The 20,645-nt window shown below is 51.4% G+C and overlaps 1 protein-coding gene across 1 annotated transcript in view; it reads left to right on the top strand.

Moving 5' to 3' along the window:
• The first annotated feature begins 1,910 nt into the window (after positions 1 to 1,910).
• The window catches only part of LOC138100520 (centrosome-associated protein CEP250-like), a 32,087-nt gene continuing 13,352 nt past the window's right edge, over positions 1,911 to 20,645 (top strand). Inside the window, exons 1-14 of the mRNA XM_068998396.1 lie at positions 1,911 to 1,970; positions 2,617 to 2,633; positions 8,604 to 8,651; positions 9,505 to 9,658; positions 11,405 to 11,536; positions 11,812 to 11,955; positions 12,412 to 12,692; positions 13,893 to 14,052; positions 14,633 to 14,842; positions 16,392 to 16,479; positions 17,079 to 17,233; positions 17,802 to 17,981; positions 19,008 to 19,151; positions 19,608 to 19,888. Of these exons, the coding sequence (XP_068854497.1) occupies positions 1,911 to 1,970; positions 2,617 to 2,633; positions 8,604 to 8,651; positions 9,505 to 9,658; positions 11,405 to 11,536; positions 11,812 to 11,955; positions 12,412 to 12,692; positions 13,893 to 14,052; positions 14,633 to 14,842; positions 16,392 to 16,479; positions 17,079 to 17,233; positions 17,802 to 17,981; positions 19,008 to 19,151; positions 19,608 to 19,888 (2,054 nt within the window). The remainder of the gene's footprint in view (positions 1,971 to 2,616; positions 2,634 to 8,603; positions 8,652 to 9,504; positions 9,659 to 11,404; positions 11,537 to 11,811; positions 11,956 to 12,411; positions 12,693 to 13,892; positions 14,053 to 14,632; positions 14,843 to 16,391; positions 16,480 to 17,078; positions 17,234 to 17,801; positions 17,982 to 19,007; positions 19,152 to 19,607; positions 19,889 to 20,645) is intronic.

Here is a 20,645-nt window from a genome sequence, read left to right as displayed (position 1 = left end):
CCAGATACCCCATGGAGTGCTAAGAAGCTGGAAAAGCAGTATAAAAAGCGGAGAAAAATATACAAAGACTATGAGAGTCCTGTGAAAAGAGGAAAAGAACTGATGCGGGCGAAAGTCCCATCACATTTTAGAGGCTGGAGTTGTTATAGGAGCTATTCCAGTTTAGGCGGTTTTGTGCGTCCTAATTCGGGTTGTACAGGTGTTAGGTAGGATGGTTGAATGTTATGATTTGGGTTGTATGAAGTTATGCTGTTCAAAGTGTTGAATGGAGTTAGAAGCCCTTTGTTTGGAGGACTGCAGTTAATATAAGGAGGCCAGGAGGTGTTGATGTAGAGTACTGAAGGTCCCTAAGCCCCCTCGGGATGACATCAGCCTTGAGAGAGGCAGCTGCACCCACCAATCACCAGCCTCCCTCCAAGCCGGACCTTGCACCAGTCATCGTGAGGGGAGAGGGAGAGACCTAGTGACGAGCCAACCATCACCTGAGAAGCAGGAAATCTAAGCCAATGCACTGAGTTGCTGAGCAGCAACCCCGTGGACTGACCAATCAGAAGGACTGCAAGAGAGCACAAAAGGCGGTGTTCACCTGAGAGTTGGGCCTCCTGTGGCTTCGAGTCTGTCACAGTGAAGTCCTCCTGTGATTGAAGCCTACCACAGCGAGGTCCTCCCACCTCTGGGTTAAGAGGAGAGGGCTACTTCCCCTCCTGGTTCTTCCACCTGGTCTGTTTGTTTTGTTCTCTTTTCTTTTAATAAATCACCAGTTAGTCACCTTTGCGGATAACTGGCCCTCATTTATTACATGTGGAAAATTCAACACATCAGACTGCTGCTTACACATAGATGATAATAGAGAGGCAGTGATTGATTTGGCCAAATAATGAAGAAAAATTGCACATGTACCTGTTCAGAAGTGGGAATCCATGTTAAACAGTGACTGGTGGAATAATTTATTTGGAGGAGCATGGTGGGAAAGCTTTGGATTCATGGTATTATGCTCTTTAGCGGGATTCTTGTATCTCCCCTGCCTTATATCCTGTTTTATTAGACTAATAAACCATGTGCTACAACACACGCAGTTGGTAACAATACCTATGGATCCAAAACAGTCTGTGGGGCCTCCAAAAGATCATGGCTCTAAAAAGAAACAACAAAATGAGAAACCCACTTGAGGAAGCACAACAGATATACAAAAGGTATGAATTAGGAACACAGGTGTCAAATTCAACATACAGCTCAAGCCAAATGTATTTTCAAAAAAATAAGAGGGAGGATTATTATAGATGAATGATTGAGAGTTGGCTTTTGCCGCATGTTGTCCGGGTTATGGATTATGAGTTATAATATTACATATTGAGACTTGTTTATTGGTAGTTGGGGTGGTCTGGTTGTGAGGTTGGTTTTTCTAGGGGCTGTATGATCTGTGTGTTGCAATACCAGTTCTGTGGGGTGTGCAAAGGGCCGGGCTGTTGCCAGCCAGACTTGGAAAGCACCACCACAAAAGGAATGGGACTCCAACCAACGAGGAGCCTGAAGGCCACAGCACCAGAAAAGCACGGGCTCCCAAAAGATTGACAAGGGGGCGAGACTCTGCAAAGCTGTCAACAAATGTGCATCAGGCTGATGCAATCACAAGGGTATGAAAGGCAGGATCGCCATTTTCTGGGCGAGCCTCTGGCACCCAGCCACGCTCCCAGCGCTGTCCCCTTGTGCTTTGCCGTTTTTATTGAGTTCTCAACAAATTGTAATAACTCATTGCCATATCAGATCTGGGTTGTTTATAAAGGAAGCAATAAACTCAGATAGGGGAACTCATTTTACAGGAAAAATTTTCAAGGGGTTAGGACTGCTTTAGGAATACAATGGAACCTCCATAGCCCCTGGCACTCCCAGAGTCAGGCTGGGTTGAAAGAATGAATGGAGAAATAAAGAAACACCTTCTGACGCTGGTGATAGAGACCAAGATGCCATGGGTATGGCTTTTGCCACTGGCTTTAGCAAGAATAAGGGCCAGAGCCAGAGGAGACATTCAATTATCTGCCTTTGAATTGATGTTTGGAATTCCTTACCTTTGTAATTCTCAGCCTAGTGGGAGGGTAGAAATAAATAATGTCTATTTAAAACAATATGTGGCCCGGATACTGTCCCTTATGAAATCTCTTTGACAGGAAGCTCAGCTTGCACAGACCCTGCCTTTGGACTTTGCTGCTCATAACATTCAGCCAGGATACTGGGTCCTAGTTAAGGAGTGGAAAGAAGCACCACTGGTGGCAAAGTGGCGTGGACCTTTCCAAGTGTTACCGACCACATAAACAGCCATCAAGACAGCTGAACATGGGTGGACCCGTCACACTCAGGGTCAAAGTCTCTGAGGCCCCAGAGATTTGGACATCTCAGCTGGAGAAGAAGGACGGGAGGCCACGACTGACACCCCGCAGGAGTGGGCCGCAGCAGCAGCCAGTGCATCGACATCGGGAGAAGCCCCATGTGCCTACCCACAGCCTGTCTGCTGGAGCAGCCTGCACGGGCATCCCTCCTCTCGGATCTCCAGTCACTGGGGGGCCAATCCTTGCTGTCATTGTTTTCTTTATGTTAAGCTGTTTCTGTTCTGTGCCACAGGTGGTGCGGAAGACAACGTGAGAATTAGATTAGGTGATTAGATGACACCATTAGAATGGTTTTCTTAATAATCTTCTCTTTACATTGTCAGTTAGGTTTGCACCAGAGGTGGGAGAATCGTCTTTTAGTCCTGGGAAAAGTAGCAAAAACCTTTAACCCTTGCAATTGTTGGGTCTGCAGAGGGCCAGGAGAAGCTGAAGACTGGCTGCTGACTTCGGCGGGGGAAAACATGCAGACAATCAGTGTGATTGATAAAGCAAGCTTCGTTTATTAGCAATACAGAGGCACTTATATCGTGTGAAAGTACATGCTTATCAGTTCTTTAATTACCTTAAACTTACAAAAGCGCATTCTTACTTGTACATAATTGGGTTAGAGAAAAGACTACATTTGGCAAGCTTCTATGATTTATGTTTTGACTTGAGAGATCAAAGATCTTCCTCCCTTCTCATGGTCAGTATATCTTATCAGCACAGGACTGTACCTCCTTAAAACTCCCTTTTGGTTCTCAGGCCTGTTTCTCACCCAGGCATTTTCTCATGCAAACATTTTCTCTTGCAGGCCTTTGCTTGTACAGTTCTGTTATCGATTTGTACCCTTTATCAATGACCCATGTCCCTGATCCTCTAACCATTCTCCAACAACTGGCCATGGGTAACATCACAGGTTACCTCCAACCTGGTCAGGGATATGTTCTGTAGGGTATATTAGACTGTTGTTCTGCTTGCTACCACAAGTTCAGGGAAATCAGTTAGGAATCAAGGTCTATGACCATCTTAGGGAAAAGCAGTCAATTGATGCATGCCTGGCTGAAGTGAGCATGCAAAAGTGGGGAAAAGATGAATGGCCGCCTGAGCGAATCATACAACACTGTGGAGCAGCCACTTGGAATCCAAATGAATTAATATCAGGTGCCAGACAACCCATTTATAATTTAAATTGGATAATTAAGTTACAAGCCGTCTTTAAAATAATAACCAACCGGACAACTACAGCTCTTGACCTTCTTGAAAGTTAGCATATGTACTGGTTCAAACATGGAAAAGACAGGAATGGGACACGTTTTGTGGTTACCTGGTGGACTATGGGTTAAACGAATGCTTTTTTTTTTCCTCTTATGTGCTGTAGCAACTCTAATATTTTTGCCATGCATGACACCTTGCTGAGCTCAGCTCCTTCAGCAGGTGATCAAGGGGATGCAAGTGGCAGCCAGGCTTCCTGATCCAGAAAGGGCTACAGAAGGAGAGAATATGATGTCACTGCAAATAATAGCAAAAGCAAAAAAGACCCAGGAACAGAAGTTACCCAGTCAATGGTAACTAAAGTTTGTAAAGACAGTTCTTGAGAAAATAGAAAGAGAAGAGATTGAAAGAAATGAGAAGGAGGTGTGTTTACAAACAAACTGTGGGTCTGCTGGTAGATAAAGCCAGATACGGAGAGGTGAAAGAAGCAGTGGGAGGAACCATACATTCCATAGTGTTATAAATAAGTTATTCAGAGTTGGCTTTCGCCGTATGTTGTATGAGTTGAGAGTTATATTATGAATCATATTATGAGTTGGAATATTAAATATTGTGATGTTCTCCTTGAAAAGTGTAAGGATGGGGGGATATGTTGGAATGTTGTTGGGGTGGTCTGGTTATGGGGCTGGCTTTTGTGGGGGTTGTGTGGTTTTGTGTGTGGTAATGTCAGTTCTGTAAGCTTATAATAGGACAAGCTGCTGCTGCTAATCCGACTTTGAAGACGCAACCATAAAAGGAGTGGGATTCCATCCAACGAGGACCCCGAGGAGCACAGCAACAGAACTGCGCCGGCTCCTAAAAGAGTGACGTGGGGTGAGACTATGCAAAACTGTACACCAGTGTGCATAAGGCTGATGCAACCACAGGGGTATAAAAGGTAGCACCACCATTTTGTGATTGAGCCTCTGGCCCCTGGCCGTGCTCCCAGCACAATCCCTTTTGCTTTGCTGAATTTTATAGTTCTCGATAAAATTTTTAATAACTCATTTCCATATTGGATCTGGGTCGTTTACAACAATAGGAATTCCATTAATTGACACAGACTGTTACTCAAGACTGCGCTAAATCCCTGGATTTAGAGAAAAAGAACGGAGACACAAGGAAAAAAGTAAGAGGGGGGTATACATTAGAAGGGGGTCTTTATTAGGCGATTTGGGAAGTCTGTACCTCTCAAGTACCTCAGCCAATGGGGAAAGAGAGAGGGAAATGCGGCTGGGAAATTAGGATAAAAAGGAGGCTGCATCCTCCAACAACTTGAGAGACCCCATGGGAAAGACTCCATGGCCTCTCCCTTTATTCCAAAAAAGTAAAAGGACTCCTCTGTCTCCTTTTTGAACCTAAACCTCTGGTGTTTGTGGATTAATTTTCCTGACAGGATCAAGGGACTTGTACAGGACTCCTGTGTCTCCTTTGTGGACACGAACCTCAAGCGACATGAATTTTACCCACTGCGGGGTGGGTGTGGGGGGTGCAGGAGCTTGACTACCTGGGGAGGGGGGAGTATAAACCAGTATAAACCAGTGCAGAGTGGGGCAGGTGGAGAAAATTCCGAGTCACAAGGGGCCAGCAGCAGCGAGGCAGGGAGGGGCGGGAGTGATCGGCCGGGGAGGGGGAGAGGGGGAAGTTCCAGCCTCAGCCGGACCCCCCTCATTGATTGACAAGGGGGGAGCGGCTCCCGCCCAACCGGCGGGCGGGGAAAAGCGCCCTCAGCCATTGGCTGGGCGGGACAGGGGGCGGGGCGAGAGCTGTTCCCGCCTCAGCCCAACTCCCCTCAGCCATTGGCTGGGCGGGTACACAAAGGGACTCAGAAAAGGCCCAACGCCTCCTCGGAATTTCAACAAAACTGACGAAAATGGAATAAATTTGAATAGCTACGAAAGATTTAAGGCTCTATTTCAGTTACATTTAAACAGTGGAGAGTTGAAAAGGCATATTGTGCACTGAAGTGTGGAAAACCCCCAAAAAAAAAACCCCAAAACCCCTTTAAGAATCCCTTGGGATTAAGTAAAATTGAGTGAAAGCATAATAAATATGAATAAATATAAAGAAGTTAAAGCCCTTTTTAATGTATAATTAAAAACCGGGGCGGTGTGAAAGGGGCTTTGGGTGCTAAAATGCTTCAAGAAAGCACCAAAACACGCCAAGCACCAAATTCCCCTCCTGCCGGGGCTGACTGTCCAGCAGCTCAAGTAGGAGAGTCCTCCAGGAGCTCAGGGGAGCTGCAGCCCCCGTGCTGAGGCACAGCCCGTGGAGAAAGGGGTCAGTGGCCAGAATGCGTGCTTTGGCAATCAGAGCTGGGTTCCTAAATCCTGTCGGAACTCTCTCTCCCAGACCTGTGGTGGCTGAGGGTTGTATGAGGGAAGGGTTTGCCAGCCATGAACTGGACTCTTTGATCATCTGAGCTCCGTTCAGGGGCAGTGTGGGAGCCTGTTCCTTTCCCCTTCCCCAAGGGCAGAGTGTTGGTGAGGGCTGGAACTGGAGGCTGTGTCTGCCCCCACAGCCGGTACCGTGGGGCTGCGGATGCTCCTGCCCACGTGGGCTTGTCTGAGCTGGGCTTTCTGCCTCTTTCAGGCGTCCTTGCTGCAGTCACAGCTGGCCCGAGACCAACAGCACTGGCAGAACTACACTGAGAGGTGTGCAAGGACCAGCCAGGAGCTCAGAGCTTCACCGGGAGCTGTCCTGCTCCTTTGCAGCTGTGCTCAAGGAGCCCAGAGCTGCTGTTCTGGAAGCAGAGACTCGAAGCTGCATCGGTCTCTGAAGCTGAACTTGGCAGTGACATCCCTGGGCTGTCAGTCTCTGGAGAGAGACTGGAGAGGCCCTGGAGAAGGCAGGTGCCGTTCTTCTCTTCCCCAGACGATTTGTACCCGGCCAGAAACCAATTCCTGTCAACTGGGGCACAAAAATCCTCCCTAGAACACAGAAAAACGCTCTCAAGATGAGGGAGAAAAATATCTACCAAAGCTTTCCCAAGCATTTGGTTCTGGAAGGTCTGTTCCTAGCGAGGAATCTTTGAAATAAGCAGCAAGACTTTTCTTCTGCCTAAAGACCTAGTGATATATTGCCAAACAGAGAGCAGAGAAAAAAATGCACTCGTGTCTGTTTCAGGATTCTTCATCTCTTTTATGAGCCTTAAACACTGCAACTCTTGGCATTTCTCTGTAGGAATTTGAAAAAACCCTGAAACACCATTTCCTCCTCATGGGGCTGTTCTAGATGCAAAGCTTTACTTTCCATGAATATTTGTAAGCACCAAGAACCTTTTTAGGCTTTTTCTTACAGCTCCCCTTTGTCAGGGGAGACAGACGAATTCCTGTGACTCAGGAACTAAGCGCATCCCTAAAGAGCATGCGGGTCTCAGGAATGCTGAGCCTTAAAACTGATGCTGTCTGGGCCAGCAACTTTGAACTCATGTTTTGAGCCAGGTCCCTGCCCAGCTGCCCAGCTGGGCTGTGGGGATGTGGGGGTGCTGGTGCAGGTGCCGGGGCAGCAGTGAGCTGGGATGGGTGGAGAGCCAGGGGAGGGCCTCTCCAACAGCCCCTGGAATGTTGTGGTTTGGAGCCTGGAAACCATCAACAGCCCCTGGAATGTTGGGGTTTGGAGCCTGGCAACCATCAACAGCCCCTGGAATGTTGGGGTTTGGAGCCTGGCAACCATCAACAGCCCATGGAATGTTGGGGTTTGCACCCTGGCAACTGTCAACAGCTCCTGAACATTGGGGCTTTGACCTTGCAACGGCCAACAGCACTTTGATCTTGTGCTCTTGACCCTGCAAAGGCCAACGACCTTTGGAGATTGGGGTTTGACCCTGCGAAGGCCAAAAGCCTTTGGAGATTGGGGTTTGACCCTGCGAAGGCCAAAAGCCTTTGGAGATTGGGGTTTAGACCCTGCAAAGGCCAAAAGCCTTTGGAGATTGGGGTTTAGACCCTGCAAAGGCCAAAAGCCTTTGGAGATTGGGGTTTAGACCCTGCAAAGGCCAAAAGCCTTTGGAGATTGGGGTTTAGACCCTGCAAAGGCCAAGGGCCTTTGGACACTGACATTTGGTCACTGCTCGTGCCAAGGGGCAGATGGAGAGCCGGCGGGTGAGTGAGAGAGCTGCTGCCCTCTTTGTGCCAAGCCCAGCAGGGGCCTGGGTGGGCCTGGGCTGTGCCACTGGGAACAGTTCCCTTGGGGAATAGCAAGGGATTAACAGTTGGCTGTTCCAGAGCTGGCAGCAGCTTTGGTGCTGGCCATGGGGACAGGCCTGGGAGGGAATGGAGGGGCTCCTGGCCATCCCAGAGCACACCCACATCTCCTCCTCTGTCCTTGTCCCACTGGAGGGTGTGGGCACAAACAAGGGAGCAGCTTTCACTGCCTTCCCCTCAGCCCAATTCACAGCGCAGCCTGAGTGCTTCCCAGAGACAAGAATGGGTTTCTCCCAGACATCTCCAAGATGATCCCCAGTGGTGCAGAAGAGGCCACGAGGATGATAGGAAGATGCTCCAGGGGCTGGAGCACCTGTGCCAAGGGAAAAGGATGCAAGAGTTGGGGTTGTCCAGCCTGGAGAAGGTTCCAGGGTGACCTTCCAATGCATGAAGGGGCTGGAAGAGAGCTGGAGAGAGACTTAAGCCAGGGGCCTGCAGGGAAAGGACAGGGTTTAATGGCATATTGGGAGGGAATTCTTCCCTGTGAGGCTGCTGAGGCCCTGGCACAGGTTGCCCAGAGAAGCTGTGGCTGCCCCTGGATCCCTGGCAGTGTTCAAGACCAGGTGGGATGGGGCTCTGGGCAATTCCCCTTGTGGTGTTGTAAGAAGTGATGAGACACCTTCCAGCATGTTTGTTTGTGCTGCTGTCAACCTACTGGGCTGAAAATATTCCCAAGGAGGAGAGGAAGGAGCTGAGCTGGAATTCCAGGCTGGGAAGCATTTAGAGGCGACTGCCTCAGGGGCAGCCATGCAGTCTGAGTGTGCTCTTCCCTGTGCTCTTCCAGGGAGCTCGAGGCCTTTCTCACCAGGGACGTTTCTCCAGAGCCCCTGAGGTGAGTAAACTGTGCTGAGCTGGCTCGGATTTGAAACTGGTCCTCCACGGATGGACACTGGTTCTTGTGGAATCAGAAGAGGCATCTCAGTGGTACTTTGGAATAGGAACAGAGTACCTGCCTAACAGCTGGATGTGGGCTTTCAGGTGCTGTTAGACGGCAGTGACAGCATGGCCAGTTCCATCACCGGCGCTGACCGTTCCCAGCATGCAGCCTTCAGGAACCGCCTCTCAACTCCGACATCCACTCATGCACAGCATCCCTTGGACTTGGTTTGGGAAGCCACAGAGAATTGTGGGCGCTTGCAGCGATGTTTTGAGAAAATGGAGGAGCAATGCAAGAGGCTCAGAAGCCAGCAGGAGCACATAGACTCTGTGATTGAAGAAATCAGAAGGGGGTGAGTGTTTCTTCCTCCTGCTCCTGAGTTCCAGAGGCAATCTGCATCCAGGTCTGGGAGTTCGGAGGTGTTCTGGGCGAAGAACTCACCTGCCCTACCATGTGCAGGCCTCAGTGTGGCTCTCGAGCATCGTCCTGTCAGGGCTTTTCATGCTCTACTGTGACTCCCAAGGCTGCCTGGGAGATGCACAGCGATGTTGGAATAGAAGACTCCTTCCTCTCACCGTGCTGCTTCCCTGAATTCTGTTCTTTGAGAGCCCCTGTCCAGCCACTGCTTGTCACTGAAGGAAGGCAAAATCCTGCCTTCCTTTCCCTTTGCCTCTGGAGGATTTGCTTGGGAGGGAAAGAGCAAGGTCTTCCTTAGCCCACTGCCCCCAGCTCCATGGTGGAGGGCTGAAAATGGGATCGATGGCTCTTCAGGCCTCTTCCTTCTTCTGGCTGAGCCTTGTCTCTGCAGTGACTGTGAAAACCTTGAGAAGTCCAAGGAGAAGCTGCAGCAATGTACTGGAATTCCAGAGCCAGGAGCCTTGAGTCTGCGCCAGAAGAACACCAAGCAGCTGAAGGAAGTGTCAGCCCAGACAGAAAAGGCGGAGCAGCAGGACAGGATGGAGGTTGGTTTTGGAAATGAGGCTGGTTTTCCGTTGAAAACTTGTCTTGCCCCTTCTTGTACAGTGGAGGACTTGGCTGCACTCGAGGGAGAAGACCCATCACTGCAGAGGGAGCTGGAAGTCAACAGGCAGGCACTGGAGGAATTGCAGCTTCAGAGGGAGCTGCTGGAGCAAGAGGGGCATGATGTTACCGTGGCTCTGGACACCTTATTCCTAGGCAGCACCTGTGGGAGTGGGAGTTGTGCCAGCCAGATCAGGCCAGATGCCGTTTCTGGCAGTAGAAGAGAGGGACACGGCTGTGCATACCTGGCTCAAGATGGCCCACGCATTTATTAGCCAGGCATATGCATGTTCATCAGCAAAGGGTTACATGCTTCTGCAAAATTTGTTCCTTTGGGCAGCCCCAGAGCTTCTAAAAGAGGGAACGGAGCTGGGGAAGGGTCTGGAGCACAGGTGTGACAAGGAGTGGCTGAGGGAGCTGGGGGGGCTGAGCCTGGAGAAAAGGAGGCTCAGGGGGCACCTTCTTGCTCTCTCCAACTCCCTGTGACAGGAAGGTACAGCCAGGTGAGGGTTGGTCTTTGCTCCCAGGGAACAAGGAACAGGACAAGAGGAAACGGCCCCAAGTGTGCCAGGGGAGGTTTGGATTGGGTGGTACAGGAGAGCTGTGAGAGAAGGGTTTGTTTCTGATGGTCTCTGTCAGACAGTCTCAGTTCTGGAGTATGTGGTAGGTTTGGCAAATACACAGCAGAGGTTTTGCTTTTGAAGACAAAAGCTCAAAAGCACAGTGTAGTCTTCAGGCTTGAATACCAGCAAGGGCCATGAGACACCTTCTTTGTGTAAGACAAGTAAATGGTATTGTTGGTGTGAACTGCTGCACAAATAGTCTGCTTTGGCCACATCAGCCAGACTGCCATCAGTCACTAAAGGACTGCTCACCACAAGAGCTGTTTCCCTGCCAGGCATGCCCTCGTTGCAGAGAGCTGCTTTGCACACTGGAGGAGGGGACACTTGGATGTGGGTTTTGTCCAAGAAGGAGAAACCCAGTGAATTTTCACTTGCTTCAGCAAGCAAAATTGCTTTCCTCAGCCATCCTGAAAATGTCCAGTACTGGAATAGATCCTGATAGACATTTTGCTGTTAATGATTGTGCAAGGAGAATTGGTGTGATTTTTTGCAAGGCTGGAGCTGTGGGAGATGGCAGGCTATGGGGCTGTGTGGAGCATGCCCTCCATGTCTTCTACATTGAATTTGGGGAGGTGAAAGGTGAACAGGGCTATCTTTGAGCCCAGGAATGAGCCCTCTCATAGGAAACTAGGCAGAAACATCAGCTTTCCATTGGGATTTTTGTGCTGCTCTTGTGCTCTGTTTTCCTAAGACTTACCTCGGAGGATCTTCACTGTTCTCTTATGGGTCCTCTTTTGGTGTGTACTGGTCGGAGTCCATAGCCAAACTGAGTTTGTAGGACTTTTCTTTTGTGGGCACAGGGAGGGCGCAGCGGGAACGCTGACAAGAGACAAATCTTTTTGAAGACTCGCCTGGAGTATTTCTGAACAGCAACCCAGAGATGTCTCCTGGGCTGTGTTCTAAGTCACTTCCTGGGGAGCTGTGTCCCCCCCAGGGCAGACAGTGGCCCAGGGGAGCAGCAGCCAAGTGCTCTGAGAGCGCGTGAGCCCATCAGTCTTTGCGTCTTGCCACACAGAGTTTGCAGGGGAAGTGTCAAGCCCTCTGCTCTTTCCTTCTGTGCAGGTCCTGCTGGAAAAGCAGAAGGAGAAGAATTCTTTATCAGAGACACTGCTCCAAACTCGGGGACAGCTAAGCCAAGCCTGCCAGCAGGTGCAGCAGCTCAGGCAGGAGGTGAAAGAGCAGCAAGAGAAGGGGCAGGTAAGTCTGAGCAGGCAGGGAACAGAGTGCAGGGCAGTGGCAAGGGCACAAAAGGCAGGTGCTGGGAGTGAGGAGGCAAGGGCTGCTTCAGGCCCTGGCAGCACAGAGCCTGGCAAGCTCCAGAGCTCAGGCCCGGGAAGGAAGGCTTGCAGTGGAAGCAGAGCTGGGTAGAGAAGCCAAAAAAGTCGCTGAAGGAATGGGATTTTGAGACAGCAAGTGGGAAAAGCTGAGCCTGAGGGCAGGTGGCAGGAAGTTGCTCTGCATTTTGTTGCCAGACCATCCAGGCAAAGCTGCAAGCTGAGCTGCAGGAAGCTTGGGGGCAAATCCAGGCAGCGCAGAAGAGGCACAAGGACGAACTACGAGGCATCAAAGAGGAAATGAATCTCCTCCTTGAGCAGAGGGAGGCTCTAGAAAAGCAGGTGAGTGAAACAGCAGTGGCACCGCAGCATCCAGCAGGGGGTCTGTGCCCTTCTTGCTTTTCCATGGCAGAGCAGCAGCTGCTGGGGTGGTCCCTGGGGCTGCCTCGTGCTCTGGGCTCCTTGGCAGCTGCTCTGAAGGACCCTCAGTGCTCTGCTGCATCTCAGCTGCTGCCCTGGACAGCTGGGCTGGTCCTCTGGGCTGTTGGCCAGCAACCATCAGCATGGATTCCTGCTGGCCTCTTCTTGCTAGCCTTGGTGTGGGAGGTGCTTTTTCAGGTGCCCTTGGTGGGCCATGTAGAGATTGAAACAAGTTGTCCGTATGCATTGTGAATCTGGTGCTCTGAGGACAGGGAGAAATGGAAAGTTGGCCTTTGCCTTTTCTCACAGCCTCTGCTGTGGCTGACAGTGACAGGCTGTGGCTGTAGCCTCTGACTGCTTTGTTCTGTTTGACTGGAGGTGGGAGAGTTGACATCTCAGCTGGCAGCCTCCCGAGAGTCCCAGGCAACGATTGTTCAGAGAGCCCAGCAAGATGTGAGTGAGGCCCAGGAGCAGTCAAGGCAGAAGCTGTTGGAGGTTGAGCAGCTCCAGAAGATGCTGGAGGAGGCAGAACATCAGAACAAGGAGCTGCAAGTGCACCTGAAGAACTTGGAGATGGAAAGAAGTCAATGGCAAGAAGTGGCACACCAAAATTCAGGATTTCGGGCTTACTCGAACACCCTGGAGAAGGAAAAAGCCAGGTAAATGAAAGCCTGTGGGACTCTGCCTTGTGGGCAATGGATTCCCTCTTTGCCATCTTTGCACCTGCCAGGGGCTCTGGCAGCATTTCCTACGTGGCAGAGTTCTGAACTCTCCGTGCGGACGCGTCTCGTTGTCTGGATGTTGTGTTTCATTTTCTTTCCTTTCAAGCCTTCAGTTAGAGTTTTTCTGAAGACAAAGGCTTTTGCAGTAGCTCTTTCCCTCTAGGGGTGTGTTCTGTTGTGAGGTGGGTGTGCTAACACTGCCCAAGCTGCAGTGTAAGGAGCTGGACACATCCAGCCGCTCCGCCTTGGGTCCTGTAACTTGAAGCCTTTGGAATCTGGACCCGCCTGGCATCCTGATGCCTTTGCTTGGCAGAACCATCTCAAGGCCCTGATTGCTGACCTAGGCCAGATTGCCCTCAAAGGCACCCAAGAACCAAGAATGTCTCTGTTGCATCGTTCCTCAGAAAATGCCCCCAGGTGCCTGGGGGGGCTCAAGCAGGGTCCCTGCCAGCCTCCAGAGTCACAGGCAATACTGACTGTGCAAAGAATGCAAGAAACAAGAGCAAGGTTAGCGGGGCTCCTGCAGCTGACCAAGTGCTGCCGGTCTTCAGTGCCACAGGATTCTTCTTCCAAGAAGAAGACAAAGAAAAGGCAGGGCCCTCTTGCTTGCCTGCAGGTTTCTGCATCTTCCATCAGGTTGTGCTCCAAGGCTCTGTTGCCACTTCTGCTATTGGCCTTTGTTTCTCCAGCTGGAAGTAGGATGGGTGCTGGTAAATCCTGGGGAACTTCCCCGAGATCCACTGGCTGTAGGGTGCTGCTCCTCCTACCTGGACATACAAGATGGGGCAAGGAAATGTCTCTTCCACGTTGACCAAACCTTTCCCCCTTGGAGCCTGGGTAGTCAGAAGAAAACTCTTCCTCTCCCCTAATCTCTTCATTGCAAGACTTTGTTAGGTCTGCATTCACATTCCCATCTCAAGAAGAAGGTAGGACATGTAGGCAGCAACTGCCCATTCTTTCATGAATAAAAGCAGAGTGGGCACATGCTGGGCTGTGACTGCAGGGGGAACAAACAAACAGCCACGTTCTTTAGACAAACCTCATCAGACAGAGCAGTTTTCCCCCGAGGTGCTGCGAGTCCTAAGAGTTCCTAAAATGTGATACCGTGTAGTAATGAGTTGCATGCTTCCCTTTTAGGCTGCTTCTGGCTCTGGAGGAAAAGAACCTGTGCCTCAGAACACTGGAAGAAAAGAACGAGGCACTGAACAATCAGGTGTCTCAATTTCGTTCTGCTCTTCGCAAGGCCAAGCAGCTCTGTTCAAACCGCACAGGACAAGTGCTGGAGCTCAACACCCAGGTAATGTGTGCCCTGGCATCCTCTTCTCCAGGGACACACATCATCACCTTTGGCTTGGAGGCCCCAACTGCTTTCCCCTCCCAGCAGCATCCACTGCTGCCGTGTTCTGCCCTGGGGTGCTGCTGCAGCCACAGGCCAAGGCTGGATCTGGTGTCTGCTGCCGATGGTTTCCTCCGTTCTCTCCTGGGTCCCAGCAGGGGAAATGTGGGAGGAGAAGCAGCAGCAGACTCCTTTGGAGCTTCTCCATCCCTCTGTTAGCAGTGTTGTCCCAGATGGAGTTGGTGCCTGTGCTGGGCACCGAGCAATGGGGGCACACAGACGTGGCTATGGCAGGCTGGGGAGGGCACTTCCAGCGCAGCCAGTTCAGCCGGTGTTCAGAGCTGCAGCCTCAAGGATGCCCATTGGCTCCCTTTCCCTATTTTCAGGACACTTGTTTCCATTGGAATCCTTGGCTCTGTGCCTTCTGTTTTGGGCATGTTTTTTTGCCTGAAGTCATTTCTCCTTTGTTGCTTGCTCTACTGCCTGCTCTGCTGCCTCAGGAGCAGCCCTGTCCCTGAGGCTCTGTGCATCCATCTTCCAGATGCGGGCCCTGCAGGAGGCAGTGCTGGAGATGGAGGCTAGCCAGGCAACTCGAGAGAAGCAGCTGCTGCAGGAGCTGGAGGAGTCCCGAGCAGGAGAAGGGAGCTTGAGGGACTCTGTGCAGGTGCTGGAGGCTGAGGTGTCTGAGCTGCGTAGGAAGCTCCAGAGCTCTGAGAACAGAGCAGAGGCCTTGGCCACAAAGTGTCAACAGGCCAGTGGTGCTCACCAGGAAACTCAATCCCAGCTGGACAAACTGCTCCTGGTTCTGCACCACATGATCAGGGACAGCAGAGACTTGGTCACCTGGAGCTCAGGCAAGTGTGGGAGGCTGGGAGAGCAGGTGGAGCGAGGGGGTGGTTCCTGGTGGGATAAACAAAATTGCCCAATCAAAATTTAGAAAGAAATGGCATTTATTATGCGCCTGAAATATCGGTTTCAAAAGCCCCGATGGAGAAAAGCAGCACCGAGCCCGGGGTCGGAGCTGGGTGAACACGCCTAGATCTGATCTCTATCGCACCAGACCTCCCAAGTCACGACTGCTGCTTTGGCTGGTCCCTTCTTATACAGTTTTTGGGCAGAGTCCGAATTAATTCTATTCTTCTCGTATTGATGAAGTTTTCTTGTCCTGGAGTTGGGCCGCACAAAGCCTTTCCTGGGTCTGATGAATTGTCCCTCCTGGGTGATGAGTGGGCCATTTCTGCTGATGGAGGGGCCATCTCTGCTTCCTGGAATAGTTATTCTTAGTTCCCGGAATGTCCGATTCCTTATCAGATGCGATGTAGATATCAGAGTGTGGTGATCAAGTCTTCATGGTGCAAATGTCCTGGTGATAAGATCCAACCCCACCTAGGCAGAATCCTCACTTATTGTGAAAGAAATACTTTTAGTGTTGTGAAATTTTTCTCTCAGCCCGGCTGGTGCAGAGATTTTGAAACTGGGTCTCTGTAAGGTCTGATTCCATTCCAGTTTTATATATAATAGCACGAATTACATACTTGATTTATAACACTGGTCATCCTGGTATGACACACTCACCCTGTCAGTTCAGGCTGACTCAGGCCATGGGAAGTCTTGTCTCCCTGCAGAGACACAAGTCCATGTTTGTTTGTAGAGCAATGATCAGTCAGAAGGGAGAAGGGCCCAAGTCCTGTCAAGCCACAGGGCCCATGCAGTTGTCTTTGGGGCAGTGCTGACATTAGTGGTCATCAAAAGAACGTCAGCCTGTGACACACATCCTGCTGCAAGGCGAGCTCTAGGACAAAGGCACCTCCTCCTAGGTAGAAAGAGGCCTTGTTTGTTGGAGACCGTTGGATTAAATCTTGAAACAGAATGTCTTCTCTTTTCAGAAAAGGGTCATGTCCTGGGCCTAAGTGCTTCTCAGGATGGGGATGTCCCCGCAGAGCTCACAGTGGACAGAGTGTCAGCAGCTCTGCAAGACCTGCAGCAGCACCTGGAGCATTCCCAGAAAGATCTGGTAATATGCACCCAGAAATCTTGTCCTGCTGCTGGGCTGCTGGACAAGCAGAGTGCCAAGGCCAGGATGGGTGGAAGTTCTTGTAGGGGGGTTGTCTCACTGGCATGGGAGGAAGGAGGATGACGATCTCATCTACCAGTACGGTCCAGCTGCCCTCTCCCACCTAGGCTATTTCTGCTTTAGTGTTTGTAGCCCTTTGTCTCCTGCCAGCAGTGGCACTGACAGGTGATTCTGCTCCTCTTGCCTCTTGCAGAATGATGCAAGGAAGAAGATACAGGCCTTGGAGCTGGAGCTGGGCACGGAGCAGGCTCAGAGGGACAATCTCAGAGCCAGCAATCAGGAGCTGCTGAAACAGTTGGATGCAATTCGAGCAGGTACACCTTCTCCTCTCCCACCCACTGCCCCATCCTGTCCCAGCAGGGCTCTCTGATGCCACCCAGAGAAAAAGGGCAGTGCCCAGAGATGGCAGAGAGGAAAAACAACCAGCAGGAGATTTCTCCATCCAGTGCCAGTGAAAGCTTTTTCTCGAGAAAGATGCCGTGGCTGGCAGTGCCATCTGGCTGTGCTATGGCTGATCCCGTGCACAGGTGGTGCCTTTCAGGTGCTGTGTCTGTGCTGAGGAGCTGTAGCTGGATGCCTCAGCTCCATTCCCCCCAACTCCAGGCCCTGCCAGAGCCCCCAGGCTATTGGCCTCTCTGGAGCAGGGCTGCACAGGCATCCCCGCTCCTTTGTCTCTCTTGGATTGCTCACTCTGCACAAGCCCAAGAGCAAAGACACTTTCCTATTCCTCTGAACCTTGCCCCTTTGATTCCTGCTTTTTTCTCCTTCATTTCTGTCAGCTTTGGAAGCCCTTGTGGCCTTAGGGGCTGGCAAACGCAGGCCGGCTGAGAAGACAGTGCTGTTGTCCCTGCAGGATGCACATCAGTTTGCCTTTGCTTTGCTGTTCTCATTCTCCTTCTCCTTCCTGCTGCAGCGCTGTGGAGGGCAGAACACCAGAAGACCTCTCGAGAAACTGCCCTGGAGAAAGAGGCCACTGCCCTGAAGGAAGAGAGTGTGACTCTTTGTCAGGAGGTGGCATCTCTGCAGAGGAAACTGGAGAGCCTGGAGAAGGAAAGGAAGGATGCACTGGTGAGAACGGCAGATGCCATGAAGGGCCATTTCCTAGCTATGTTTGGCCCTTATGTTAATCGTTCTAAGGAGCACCTCTTTCCAGTTGAACTTTTCAAATTGCACTCTTCTGAATAAGGAGGAAAAGATGTCGTAGTCATGTCAAAGCCAGTTAGTGCTGAGGCTGCTGGGTGTCCTCCATGCTGGAACTCGGTTCCTGTCTTGCTGTGCTCCCACGGTGGACAGAGGGATTAGCTTTGGGCTGGAAGCAAATGGAACAGGCCCCGGTCCTTCAGTCCTTGTGACTGGGGCATCAGGGTGCCAGAAGGTGACACCTCCTTTTCTGAATGGTTGGCCTCAATGCTTGTGCAGGTCTTTCCCAACAGAAATGATTCCATGGTTCTGGGATTCTTCTGGGCTCTGCTGAGCCTGCTTTTAAATTCCCTGACAGGACACGGTTTCTGGAGAGCAGAGAGCCAGTGCTGTTGTCTTTTCAGGTTGGGGTTTGTGGGAGGGATGAAGCTTCACGTTTTTCAGCGAGGAGCTTGCCTGGGCACTTCAACTTGAAGATTTTTCCTCCCCTCCTCAGGCAAGTGAGCGGGAAAGGCACCATGCAGAGATGCAGGAGACGCTGCAGCAATGGGGAAAAGAGAAGGCAGAGAGAGAGCAGGAGCACGAGAAGGTGCTGGTTGAGATGAGGCAGAAAGTTGCCACCCTGCAGGCTCAAAGACAAGAGGAACAAACTAGATTTGAAAATGCCAAGCAAGAGGTAATGATTGTGCAAGGAGAATTGAGAATTGGTGTGATTTTTTGCAAGGCTGGAGCTGTGGGAGATGGCAGGCTATGGGGCTGTGTGGAGCATGCCCTCCATGTCTTCTACATTGAATTTGGGGAGGTGAAAGGTGAACAGGGCTATCTTTGAGCCCAGGAATGAGCCCTCTCATAGGAAACTAGGCAGAAACATCAGCTTTCCATTGGGATTTTTGTGCTGCTCTTGTGCTCTGTTTTCCTAAGACTTACCTCGGAGGATCTTCACTGTTCTCTTATGGGTCCTCTTTTGGTGTGTACTGGTCGGTGTCCATAGCCAAACTGAGTTTGTAGGACTTTTCTTTTGTGGGCACAGGGAGGGCGCAGCGGGAACGCTGACAAGAGACAAATCTTTTTGAAGACTCGCCTGGAGTATTTCTGAACAGCAACCCAGAGATGTCTCCTGGGCTGTGTTCTAAGTCACTTCCTGGGGAGCTGTGTCCCCCCCAGGGCAGACAGTGGCCCAGGGGAGCAGCAGCCAAGTGCTCTGAGAGCGCGTGAGCCCATCAGTCTTTGCGTCTTGCCACACAGAGTTTGCAGGGGAAGTGTCAAGCCCTCTGCTCTTTCCTTCTGTGCAGGTCCTGCTGGAAAAGCAGAAGGAGAAGAATTCTTTATCAGAGACACTGCTCCAAACTCGGGGACAGCTAAGCCAAGCCTGCCAGCAGGTGCAGCAGCTCAGGCAGGAGGTGAAAGAGCAGCAAGAGAAGGGGCAGGTAAGTCTGAGCAGGCAGGGAACAGAGTGCAGGGCAGTGGCAAGGGCACAAAAGGCAGGTGCTGGGAGTGAGGAGGCAAGGGCTGCTTCAGGCCCTGGCAGCACAGAGCCTGGCAAGCTCCAGAGCTCAGGCCCGGGAAGGAAGGCTTGCAATGGAAGCAGAGCTGGGTAGAGAAGCCAAAAAAGTCGCTGAAGGAATGGGATTTTGAGACAGCAAGTGGGAAAAGCTGAGCCTGAGGGCAGGTGGCAGGAAGTTGCTCTGCATTTTGTTGCCAGACCATCCAGGCAAAGCTGCAAGCTGAGCTGCAGGAAGCTCGGGGGCAAATCCAGGCAGCGCAGAAGAGGCACAAGGACGAACTACGAGGCATCAAAGAGGAAATGAATCTCCTCCTTGAGCAGAGGGAGGCTCTAGAAAAGCAGGTGAGTGAAACAGCAGTGGCACCGCAGCATCCAGCAGGGGGTCTGTGCCCTTCTTGCTTTTCCATGGCAGAGCAGCAGCTGCTGGGGTGGTCCCTGGGGCTGCCTCGTGCTCTGGGCTCCTTGGCAGCTGCTCTGAAGGACCCTCAGTGCTCTGCTGCATCTCAGCTGCTGCCCTGGACAGCTGGGCTGGTCCTCTGGGCTGTTGGCCAGCAACCATCAGCATGGATTCCTGCTGGCCTCTTCTTGCTAGCCTTGGTGTGGGAGGTGCTTTTTCAGGTGCCCTTGGTGGGCCACGTAGAGATTGAAACAAGTTGTCCGTATGCATTGTGAATCTGGTGCTCTGAGGACAGGGAGAAATGGAAAGTTGGCCTTTGCCTTTTCTCACAGCCTCTGCTGTGGCTGACAGTGACAGGCTGTGGCTGTAGCCTCTGACTGCTTTGTTCTGTTTGACTGGAGGTGGGAGAGTTGACATCTCAGCTGGCAGCCTCCCGAGAGTCCCAGGCAACGATTGTTCAGAGAGCCCAGCAAGATGTGAGTGAGGCCCAGGAGCAGTCAAGGCAGAAGCTGTTGGAGGTTGAGCAGCTCCAGAAGATGCTGGAGGAGGCAGAACATCAGAACAAGGAGCTGCAAGTGCACCTGAAGAACTTGGAGATGGAAAGAAGTCAATGGCAAGAAGTGGCACACCAAAATTCAGGATTTCGGGCTTACTCGAACACCCTGGAGAAGGAAAAAGCCAGGTAAATGAAAGCCTGTGGGACTCTGCCTTGTGGGCAATGGATTCCCTCTTTGCCATCTTTGCACCTGCCAGGGGCTCTGGCAGCATTTCCTACGTGGCAGAGTTCTGAACTCTCCGTGCGGACGCGTCTCGTTGTCTGGATGTTGTGTTTCATTTTCTTTCCTTTCAAGCCTTCAGTTAGAGTTTTTCTGAAGACAAAGGCTTTTGCAGTAGCTCTTTCCCTCTAGGGGTGTGTTCTGTTGTGAGGTGGGTGTGCTAACACTGCCCAAGCTGCAGTGTAAGGAGCTGGACACATCCAGCCGCTCCGCCTTGGGTCCTGTAACTTGAAGCCTTTGGAATCTGGACCCGCCTGGCATCCTGATGCCTTTGCTTGGCAGAACCATCTCAAGGCCCTGATTGCTGACCTAGGCCAGATTGCCCTCAAAGGCACCCAAGAACCAAGAATGTCTCTGTTGCATCGTTCCTCAGAAAATGCCCCCAGGTGCCTGGGGGGGCTCAAGCAGGGTCCCTGCCAGCCTCCAGAGTCACAGGCAATACTGACTGTGCAAAGAATGCAAGAAACAAGAGCAAGGTTAGCGGGGCTCCTGCAGCTGACCAAGTGCTGCCGGTCTTCAGTGCCACAGGATTCTTCTTCCAAGAAGAAGACAAAGAAAAGGCAGGGCCCTCTTGCTTGCCTGCAGGTTTCTGCATCTTCCATCAGGTTGTGCTCCAAGGCTCTGTTGCCACTTCTGCTATTGGCCTTTGTTTCTCCAGCTGGA

Source organism: Aphelocoma coerulescens, unplaced genomic scaffold (assembly GCF_041296385.1).
Source record: "Aphelocoma coerulescens isolate FSJ_1873_10779 unplaced genomic scaffold, UR_Acoe_1.0 HiC_scaffold_100, whole genome shotgun sequence".
Classification (NCBI taxonomy): Eukaryota; Metazoa; Chordata; class Aves; order Passeriformes; family Corvidae; genus Aphelocoma; species Aphelocoma coerulescens.
This window is presented reverse-complemented; position numbering and strand designations above follow the sequence as displayed.